At 45.1% G+C, this 11032-nt stretch overlaps 1 protein-coding gene across 2 annotated transcripts; it reads left to right on the top strand.

The window, feature by feature from the left end:
- The first annotated feature begins 220 nt into the window (after positions 1–220).
- LOC106604332 (beta-2 adrenergic receptor) lies at positions 221–10643 on the top strand. Of its 2 annotated transcripts, XR_001328653.3 has the most exons (3): positions 221–438; positions 949–2365; positions 5890–10643. XR_001328653.3 is itself a non-coding variant. In XM_014198869.3 (2 exons), exon 2 carries the CDS (start codon positions 952–954, stop codon positions 2254–2256), a length of 1305 nt encoding a protein of 434 aa, XP_014054344.1. In that variant the 5' UTR covers positions 221–438; positions 949–951; the 3' UTR covers positions 2257–10643. The 2 variants fall into 2 exon arrangements, 1 of the variants encoding a protein (XP_014054344.1); XM_014198869.3 differs by having other exon boundaries at positions 949–10643.
- Positions 10644–11032: the final 389 nt, after the last annotated feature.

Genomic DNA, 11032 nt, shown 5'->3' with positions numbered 1-11032 from the left:
ACAGCACTCTTCTTGATGTTGATAATTAGTAGACATAGTCCATATTCTGCTATGCATGCATTATTTTCTCCCTCCCTCTCTCTCTCCCTCTGTTCAAACTCACCTCACTGCAGCCTTCAGCTCTCCGGTCAGGCTAGGCATCTGATTGGCTGAGGCCATGCTATGATGTCATCGCTGAAACTTATAAGGGCTCTGACAGACAGCTTGGGAGCGACATTAGCAGAAACACTGCACGGCAAGCTGACTGTGTGGGGGAGAGAGTGAGACACAGTAATAAGAGAGAGAGACAGAGACAGAGAGAGCGAGTGAAATAGTGAAATAGAGGGGGAGCTGACTGAATAATGTGGGAAACTAGACACTGAGGAACTACCCGAACCCGAAGAAGACTTTTATGACAACGTTTATGGGAGGCCAGGACAGGGACCACAACCTGTGGAGGTTTGTACATGTAGTGTTTGTTTGTTTGTTTGTTTTTGTCTGCTGTTGTCATGGGAGTTATTTCACTCAAGTTACCCATTGTTTTAGACTGTTTAGCATGTTCTTAGCACCTCACGCTGTTTCTCGCTCTCTCACTTGCTCTCTCTCTCTCACTTGCTCTCTCTCTCTCACTTGCTCTCTCTCTCTCTCTCTCTCTCTCTCTCTCTCTCTCTCTCTCTCTCTCTCTCCTCTCTCTCAATTTCTCACTCTCTCTCACTCTCATTCACTCACTGCCTCTGTTTTCTCCCTCACCTCTCTCTGTCTTTCCCTCTCTCGATGTGCATTCATCTGTTTTTACCCTCACTCTCATATCACGTCATCATTCTCTCTCTCTCTCTCTCTCTCACTTTCTCTTTCTCTCTCTTTCTCTCCCTCTTTCTCTCTGTCTCTGTCTTTTTGTTACTTCACCTGCTTCTTCTTGTTTTTACCCATCTCTCTCTATCTCTCCTTCTCTCCATCTCCTACCTCTAGACCATGGGCAGCCCCACCCCCCCTGTGCCTTCCCTCAACGTCACCGAGTCAGCTAACACATCATGGGCCGAGGCGGCTGGCGGCGAGCCCGGTTACAGCGAGGTGGAAATGGTCCTCCTAGGCATGTTGATGTCACTGCTGGTCGTAGGCATCGTGTTCGGCAACATCCTCGTCATCATAGCCATCTACCGGTTCCAGAGACTGCAGAACATCACCAACTGCTTCATCACCTCTCTGGCCTGTGCCGACCTGGTCATGGGTCTCATCGTGGTGCCGTTCGGCGCCTGTTACATCATCTTCAACACCTGGCACTTTGGCAGCTTCTGGTGTGAGTTCTGGACCGCCACTGACGTGTTGTGTGTGACGGCCAGCATCGAGACGCTCTGCGTGATAGCGCTGGACCGTTACCTGGCCATAACCTCTCCGTTCCGCTACCAGTCTCTGCTGACCAAGTGTAAGGCGCGCGTGGTGGTCCTGCTGGTGTGGGTGATCGCTGGACTCATCTCCTTCTTACCCATCCACATGAAGTGGTGGATCAGTGACGACGCGAAGGCGAAGGCCTGCATCCAGAACAGCAACTGCTGTGACTTCAACACCAACACAGCCTACGCCATCACCTCCTCCATCATCTCCTTCTACATCCCTTTAGTCGTCATGGTGTTTGTCTACAGCCGCGTGTTTCAGGAGGCCAAGCAGCAACTACGCAAGATTGATCGCAGCGAGGGGCGCTTCCACGCCCATAACAACAACATGGCAGGAGGAGGAGGAGGAGGAGGAGGAGGAGGGGTGGAGAGTAACAACGAGAGCCGAGGAGTTGGAGGAGGCTTCAGGAAGACCAAGTTCTGCCTGCGGGAACACAAGGCCCTGAAGACCCTCGGGATCATCATGGGGATCTTCACGCTGTGCTGGCTACCCTTCTTCGTCCTCAACGTGGTGGAAGCCATCTGGAAGGTAGGGGACATCGGACTCGCCTTGAGGATACTCAACTGGATCGGTTACGCCAACTCTGCATTCAACCCCTTGATCTACTGCAGGAGCCCTGAGTTCAGATACGCATTCAAGGAGATTCTGTGCATCAAGAAGGTCCGGTTCCCCAACATAGGGCCTACTAATGGATACGTGTACAGTGCGCACAGCTGGCAGAGTGAGCAGCAGGGAGGGAGGAGTAAAGGGAGCTCAGAGGACAGGGAGGACAGTGACCCAGCTGCAGATGGGTGCTCGGGGAGGGGAGAGGCCGGTGGGCGTGGAGCTGCAGACAGAACGGACCCGAACGGGAACTGCAGTAAAGGGTTAACGACTGTACTTTAACCCCTCACCTTTGATCTTTGGAACAGACAGACATATTTCACTGCCATCGGCCATTGTCACTTCACCAAGTCACTGAGATAAGACTGGATGGATGGATAGAGGGTGAATGGTGAGTGGATAACATGAGTGGGACTTGTTAGATTTAGGTCAGGAGAGGAATTTGGTTCTTTTTTACCAGTTGGTTTGATAAGTAGATCACTATGTTTTGATATGTTCATTTAGAGAGAGATCATGTAGATTGTTCCATCTACCTCACCGTGTCAATTGAGATGTCTTTATTTTCTTACCATGTTTTATCTATATCTGTCACATTGATTCACTGAACACAGAAACCAGACTGGCTCATAACTCCACAAGATTGTTTTAATTGTAATACTCTTCATGACTATAGCATCTCCTTAGAGGGTGGACAACACAAAACATGTGATGGGTTCGATTCTCGCTGGTGCGTGAAATGAAAGTGAAATGTATGAACACTTGACTGTAAGCCGCTTTTTGATAAAAGCGTCTGCTGAATGGCATATATTATTATGAATATTTAGAGAGAGAGAGAGAGACACTTTACTGCTGAGACACACATGGACCATGTTCCATTTGTTTTCCCATTAACCATTTTCTTGAGTTTCACACAAGATATAAACATTTTTCAACATCAGTGGAATTCATGCAGATAAAAACACAGTGCAAAAAATGACAAAAAAAAACAGCCAACATCTTTAGAGAACAGAGTTCTTTTCTGCTCATAATTCCTCTGGCTTCGTGAGATATGAGAATGACCCAGGGGAATGGTGACAGGTGTGGTAGAACCTGTCGAAACCTCACTCCTCAAAACCTCACTCCTCAAAACCTCCCTTCTCAAAACCTCCCTTCTCAAAACCTCCCATCTCAAAACATCCCTTGTCAAATCCTCCCTTCTCAAAACCTCACTCCTCAAAACCTCCCTTCTCAAATTCTCCCATCTCAAAACCTCCCTTCTCAAAACCTCACTCCTCAAAACCTCTCTTCTCAAAATCTCCCTTCTCAAAACCTCCCATCTCAAAACCTCACATCTCAAAACCTCCCTTCTCAAAACCTCACTTCTCAAAACCTCACTCCTCAACCTGTCGAAACCTCACTCCTCAAAACCTCACTCCTCAAAACCTCCCTTCTCAAAACTTCACTCCTCAAAACCTCACGCCTCAAAACCTCACGCCTCAAAACCTCCCTTCTCAAAACCTCCCTTCTCAAAACCTCACTCTTGAAAACTTCACTCTTGAAAACTTCACTCCTCTAAACCTCACTCCTCAAAACCTCCCTTCTCAAATACTCCCGTCTCAAAACTTCCCTTCTCAAAATCTCACTCCTCAAAACTTCACTCCTCAACACCTCACTTCTCAAAATCTCACTCCTCAAATTCTCCCTTCTCCAAACCTGACTCCTCAAAATCTCCCTTCTCAAAACCTCCCTTCTCAAATCTCCCTTCTCAAAACCTCCCTTCTCAAAATCTCCCTTCTCAAAACCTCACTCCGCAAACCTCACTCCCCAAACCTCCCTTCTCAAAACCTCCCTTCTCAAATCTCCCTTCTCAAAACCTCTCTTCTCAAAATTCTCACTCCTCAAAACCTCACTCCTCAAAACCTCCCTTATCAAAACCTCACTTCTCAAAACCTCACTCCTCAAAATCTCCCTTCTCAAAACCTCCCTTCTCAAAACCTCCCTTCTCAAAACCTCCCTTCTCAAAACCTCACTCCTCAAAACCTCACTCCTCAAAACCTCACTCCTCAAACCTCCCTTCTCAAAACCTCCCTTCTCAAAATCTCACTCTTCAAAACCTCACTCCTCTAAACCTCACTCCTCAAAATCTCCCTTCTCAAAACCTCACTCCTCAAAACCTCACTCCATAAACCTCCCGTCTCAAAACCTCCCTTCTCAAAATCTCACTCCTCAAAACTTCACTCCTCAAAACCTCCCTTCTCAAAATCTCCCTTCTCAAAACCTCACTCCTCAAAATCTCCCTTCTCAAAACTTCACTCCTCAAAACTTCACTCCTCAAAACTTCACTCCTCAAAACTTCACTCCTCAAAACCTCCCATCTCAAAACCTCCCTTCTCAAAACCTCCCTTCTCAAAACCTCACTCCTCAAATTCTCACTCCCCAAACCTCCCTTCTCAAAACCTCCCTTCTCAAAATCTCACTCCTGAAAACTTCACTCCTCAACACCTCACTTCTCAAAATTCTCACTCCTCAAATTCTCCCTTCTCCAAACCTCACTCCTCAAAACCTCCCTTCTCAAAACCTCCCTTCTCAAAACCTCCCTTCTCAAAACCTCACTCCTCAAAACCTCACTCCTCAAAACCTCACTCCTCAAAAACTCCCTTCTCAAAACCTCACTCCTCAAAACCTCACTCCTCAAAATCTCCCTTCTCAAATCTCCCTTCTCAAAACCTCCCTTCTCAAATCTCCCTTCTCAAAACCTCCCTTCTCAAACATGCTGGCAATGTTCTCTTCAGAAGACACAGCTTCCTTCTCTCCACATTAATATTTATTGCTAGTTAATTAAGGGGGAGTTTTCAGATATTATCGGAGGTATTACATTCATAGAATATTTACAATAGCTTTGATGTAGAGAGTTGGGGGAAACGAACACTTGCCTCAGGGTGCCTGTTGAGAAACAGAATTGTCTTGTGCTGTGCGATTCCTTTTGATAAGTCAATGATATGAGTCACAAATATGGTTATTGTTTGATGTTGTTGCAAAATAGCGGTCGTAAGTTATGACTTTAGTGGCTTCAATAACTTTTCAAAGCCTGTGTGATTTGGGCACTACAGTCTTGAGGTTGGAGTACCTCTAGGCAGCACCATATGCCTTATCTCTGGTGTACTATACGTCTTTATGTGTAGGGTTGGACACACAAGGCTTTTGCATTCATCGACATGATAATCAATTGATAATCGGTGCTGTGCCACACTTTCCCAAGCCTTATTGATCTGACCCCAGTGTCACATCAGCCCTTCCGTCACCTCTCGTCAACTATCTGCTCTATCTTTACCCTTCTACACAGTAGTCCATTTCCTCTCCCAGGTCACCCGGTGTTGCTAGCAGAAGTCAGTGGTTGGTCTGCGGTTTGTTGACTGGATCTGTCGTTGTCGTTCTGTGAAGTAGCCTGGTTTACTGAGAGCAGAGTCAATAGTTTCCTCAGTGATTGGAGGGAAGGGTACAGACTGACTCCATGGAATAACAAACAGTCTGTGGAACCAGGCCAGAGATAACAGTGTCCCTGTCTCCTGCCCTAGAGGTGCTGCTTACAGGACCTAGGCAGGCTGCGTCGGAAATTACACACTATTCCCTATCTAGTGCACTACTTTTGACCAGGGTCCTATGCGGTCAACCAGTAAATATGAATGAGACAACAGGTGGACTGAGATGAGATTGAGATGTTTCTAATCAGGATGTGATCGCTGGTGGGTCTTTGGATCTCAGTGAAGTTTTCCAGAGTTTTTCCAAAGTAAACGGAAGTCTGGATCGTTCAGGAAATCTGCGCAATGATCTAACAAGACACTGACCTGGTTCTACAGATGTTGATGACGTCTCTCTCTCTCTCTCTCTCTCTCTCTCTCTCTCTCTCTCTCTCTGGAAATTCCTGTGTTGTTGCAGGGCTGAGTCCTGTCCAGGCCGATAAACAGGGGATAAATCCATTATCTCTGCTGTTTAGCCGGGGAATCAGACGACCCCCTCCCTTCTAAACAACAGCTGCAGGCAAGGAGCAATCTCAAGATTAGGATGTGTAACGTTCCCCCAGTCTGCCAGACCGTTAGCAGGAGGAACACAGGGCTCAAGTCTCTAATGGCACATCTATTCCCCACACTCCTCAAGTGTCGGTGGCTGTGTCCTAAATGATACATGAGTTTACTCACCATAAGGGAAGTACTTTTGACCAGTGCCATACTGTATGGTGTATGTTCACTATCGGCTTCTGTCAACAGTAGTGCACAATATAGTGCATAGGGGTATGAGTCAGCCACTTGAAGAGAGGCAAAACAACATTTATTAGAGGTGTTGTTTTGGATGTAACACCCCTTCCTCTGATCAGCCAGGCAGCTCTATGATCTACAGCTTGATCACACTGCAGATGCGAAAGGAGAGAGTAGGCAAATTTTAGCAAAGGCATTGTTTTTGACATAGCCCTAACCACTTCCCCTAGCTGTTTAAGACATAGCCCCGACCACTTCCCCTAGCTGTAAACAGTCTTGTGATCAACAGTGTGCTATGACAATAGTAGCACCACGCTAAATGTAGCTACTGTTGGCCAGGATTTTTTTGACTTGTCTAAAACAGTTTTAGTGGCCTGTGTGTCGTGGCTTTCCGTCTCAAGTGTCGTCAACTAATGGTGTTGAAACTGTGAACCTTGTTCTTTTGGATGAATCTCTTTGTCCTGTAGCTTTGGCCGGCACCAATTGTTGTCAAAAGCCCTGCAGCACAAAAAATAAGTCAATATGGGTCAATGTGTGATAGAAAATAAATACCGTTTTTTATTGGACTTTGTTTTTTTATTCATAAATAAATGATAAAAAGTATTCATTATTTCAATGTTCATTGTCATGTGGAATGTGCAAATCTAGTAACCATCTCACTACTTTTGCAGCAGCAGCCTACAAAAACTGAAAATTATACAGAAAAGACACACACATTGAAAAGAAAACATGGTTTTAGACTTGGACATAAAGAACCCACATTTGAATAAATGCAAATGCAGAGGGTATGCATTCCCCTGTAAAAGCCTGCATGTGTGCTCTGTGTTTGTTTGTGTGTATTGGACATTTCAGTGCCGTTTCTTTAATGCTGTGGTCTTTTGTGTCAAAAAAAGAAAAAAAGAAAAGCTTCTAAAGAGGAACATCTAGCATAAACCGGACATCTACACTGATCTCTCCTGGTCATCTACTCTGCTCCCTCCTAGTCCTCTCCTGGACATCTACTCTGCTCCCCCTGGTCCTCTCCTGGTCATCTACTCTGCTCCCTCCTAGTCCTCTCCTGGACATCTACTCTGCTCCCCCTGGTCCTCTCCTGGACATCTACTCTGCTCCCTCCTAGTCCTCTCCTGGACATCTACTCTGCTCCCTCCTAGTCCTCTCCTGGACATCTAATCTGCTCCCTCCTAGTCCTCTCCTGGACATCTACTCTGGTCCCCTTGGTCCTCTCCTGGACATCTACACTGCTCCCTCCTAGTCCTCTCCTGGACATCTACTCTGGTCCCCTTGGTCCTCTCCTGGACATCTACACTGCTCCCTCCTAGTCCTCTCCTGGACATCTACTCTGGTCCCCTTGGTCCTCTCCTGGACATCTACACTGCTCCCTCCTAGTCCTCTCCTGGACATCTACTCTGGTCCCCTTGGTCCTCTCCTGGACATCTACTCTGGTCCCCTTGGTCCTCTCCTGGACATCTACACTGCTCCCTCCTAGTCCTCTCCTGGACATCTACTCTGGTCCCCTTGGTCCTCTCCTGGACATCTACACTGCTCCCGCCTAGTCCTCTCCTGGACATCTACTCTGGTCCCCTTGGTCCTCTCCTGGACATCTACTCTGCTCCCTCCTAGTCCTCTCTCTACACTGCTCCCTCCTAGTCCTCTCCTGGACATCTACTCTGGTCCCCTTGGTCCTCTCCTGGACATCTACACTGCTCCCTCCTAGTCCTCTCCTGGACATCTACTCTGGTCCCCTTGGTCCTCTCCTGGACATCTACTCTGCTCCCTCCTAGTCCTCTCCTGGACATCTACTCTGCTCCCTCCTAGTCCTCTCCTGGACATCTACTCTGCTCCCTCCTAGTCCTCTCCTGGACATCTACTCTGGTCCCCCTGGTCCTCTCCTGGACATCTACTCTGCTCCCTCCTAGTCCTCTCCTGGACATCTACACTGCTCCCTCCTAGTCCTCTCCTGGACATCTACACTGCTCCCTCCTGGTCATGACCTCTCCCTGCACCTTGGTTCTGTGTGTGTCAAAGTTCATCATGGTGTATGTGTGTGTGGGTGCACATGTGTGCATGCTTGCAGGGCCGGCCCTAGCCTTTTGGGCCTCTTCCACCTCACGGGCAAAACATTTTAGTGGCCCCCCTCTTGACAGTGGAGAGATTTTTGTAATTTAATTAACTGCAATTCTACACATTTTGCCAGTGGGGCATAGAGAAAATGTAGAATTATTTTATTGAACACGTTTGCTGCACCTCGAGACATTGGGTGGAGAGATAAATGTGCAATTTTACAGCACATTTCCTGCAGTTCTACACAAAAACTCTGGATGCACAACCAAATTTCGAAATTACACCTTGTTTATTGTACTGTTCTAACGCTCAACATTAACCTGAGACCCTGACTGAGTTCCCAAAAAACTGGTTGCCTATATTTCTTATGCCTAGGGCCGGCCCTGTGTGTGTTTCCTGAATAAGGTGGTGTAGTATAAAATGTGTGTCTCTAGACAGCCAAACAGAGAGAGAGAGACGATGTCATTATGTGCAATGATTCTAGAACCAACTAGCTGACTCTGCAGCGTTCAGCCTAGGACCATGCAGGGGTGGGGGGTGGGTAGGGGGGGCATTAGGACCACCCACACATACACACACACACACACACACACACACACACACACACACACTTCTACCGACACGAACTGCTAGACATTATACACTTAACTACTGCTAAGTTGGTGAATCAGGTTCCACTACGGTACTAATCAAATCAAGGTGAATAGTTCATGTCCACAGTTTAGCGGATGTTATGAAATGCTTACGTACATTACTAGTTCCTAACAATGCAGTAAAATGTCAAACAAGTACACAAATAATAATAAAACATTTAAAAAAAATGTAACAAAAAAAGATATCAAGAATGTCAGGACAATTAACAACCCACATTGCCCTGTTTAAGTAATCTAGATGCAATCTATACGTATATACACCGGAGGATATACTAAGAATGATATACTAAGAATGATATACTAAGAATGATATGCGATGCGCAGCAGTACATACTGTATATTAGTCAGTGGTTGAAAAAGTACCAAATTGTCATATTTGAGTAAAAGTAAAGATACTGTACCTTAATTGAAAATAACTCAAGTAAAACTGAAAGTCACTCATTAAATTAAAATACTGCTAAAAGTCTAAAAGTATATGGTTTTAAATATACTTCAGTATCAAAAGTAAATGTAATTGGTAAAATATACTAAAGTATCAAAAGTAAAAATAAAAGTATAAATAATTTCAAATTCCTTATATTAAGCAAACCAGACAGCACCATTTTCTTGTTTTTAAAATGTACAGTTAGCTAGGGGCACACTCCAACACTCAGACATCATTTACAAACAAGGCATGTGTGTTTAGTGAATCAGCCAGATCATAGGCACCAGGGATGACCAGGGATGTTCTCTTGATAAATGCATGAATTGAAAAAAATGTATGTCCTGCTAAGCATAAAAAAATGTAACGAGTACTTTTGTGTGTCAGGGAAAATGTATGGAGTAAAAAGTACATTATTTTCTTTAGGAATGTAGTAAAGAAAAAGTTGTCAAAAATAGAAATAGTAAAGTATAGATACCCCCAAAAGCAACTTTTAAGTAATACTTTAAAGTATTTTTACCAAGGTACTATACACTACTGATATTACTGAGCTATGTCAAGAATCCAGTGTATAAATAAATATGTGGTTTGTATAAACAGTGTAACAAAATACAAAGTACAGTAGTAGAAATATCAGAATGAGCTATGTCGGGAATACAGTATTTAAATACTCAATGTGAAACGGGAAACGTCCAGTGGTTCAATGTATTTACGACACTGGACAGCAGCGGTGGCTGTTTGTATGCATGAGTGTGTGAGTGTATGTGTTTTGTGAGCATGAGGGGTGTGATAGCTTGTGTCAGTGAGTGTGCATCCCCTGCAGGACAGCTAGTGATGGCTGTTTAGGTAATAGAAGCTGTTTTATTTGTTGTTGTTTTAGTGTACATAACTGTGTACCTATGCCAGTGTCTAGTCATCAATGTTTATGCTACCACAGACTAAATACTCCTAAATTGCATCCCAAATGGCACCCTATTCCTTACAGGGCCCATAGGGTTCTCTTCAAATGTAGTGCACTACACAGGCAATAGGGTGCAATTAGAGACAGTTTAGATGTCACAATCACACTTCATACATCGAATAGGCCTACCTGTATCTGTAAGTGAACTTGCTGTGTGGTCTGAATGGAAGTGCTGTATCAGTTCAATGTTTACTATATGTTTATTTTCAAGATATTTTGTGCAAGATTTTGTCACTGTTTTGGTTGGGCTAAGGACCCATGTTCTAATGTCCTGTGGTATTTATGAAATGTTCTGATGACATTTCTATTGGAGTAATAAATGATCTATTTGTTGGATGTTACTAGTGTTTTTGTTTATTCTCCAAACATCCACTCTTTCAATAACTGCAAACACATAGTCTTTTATAATACCAGTTCATCATCATCTTGATGCCAGGCAGCAGGCTGTTAGCCAGCCTGCCAGCTTAGTGGAGTCTGCCACTAGCACAGTCAGCGTAGTCAGCTCAGCTTTCCCCATTGAGACCGTGTCTGTGCCTCGATCTAGGTTGGGCAAAATTTAAAATGGCGGTGTTCGCTTTAGCAATCTCACTAGTATAAAGACCTCCTCCATTCCTGCCATTATTGAAAGAGATTGTGATACCTCACATCTCAAAATTGGGTTACTTAACCTCTTGGGGCTAGGTGGGACGCTAGCGTGCCACCTGTGGTGCACTCCATCAACAGCAGGTGC

This window comes from Salmo salar, chromosome 05, assembly GCF_965601325.2.
Source record: "Salmo salar chromosome 05, fSalSal1, whole genome shotgun sequence".
Taxonomy (NCBI): Eukaryota; Metazoa; Chordata; class Actinopteri; order Salmoniformes; family Salmonidae; genus Salmo; species Salmo salar.
Note: the sequence above shows the minus strand (reverse complement) of the source record. Positions and strands in the feature narration are given on the sequence as shown.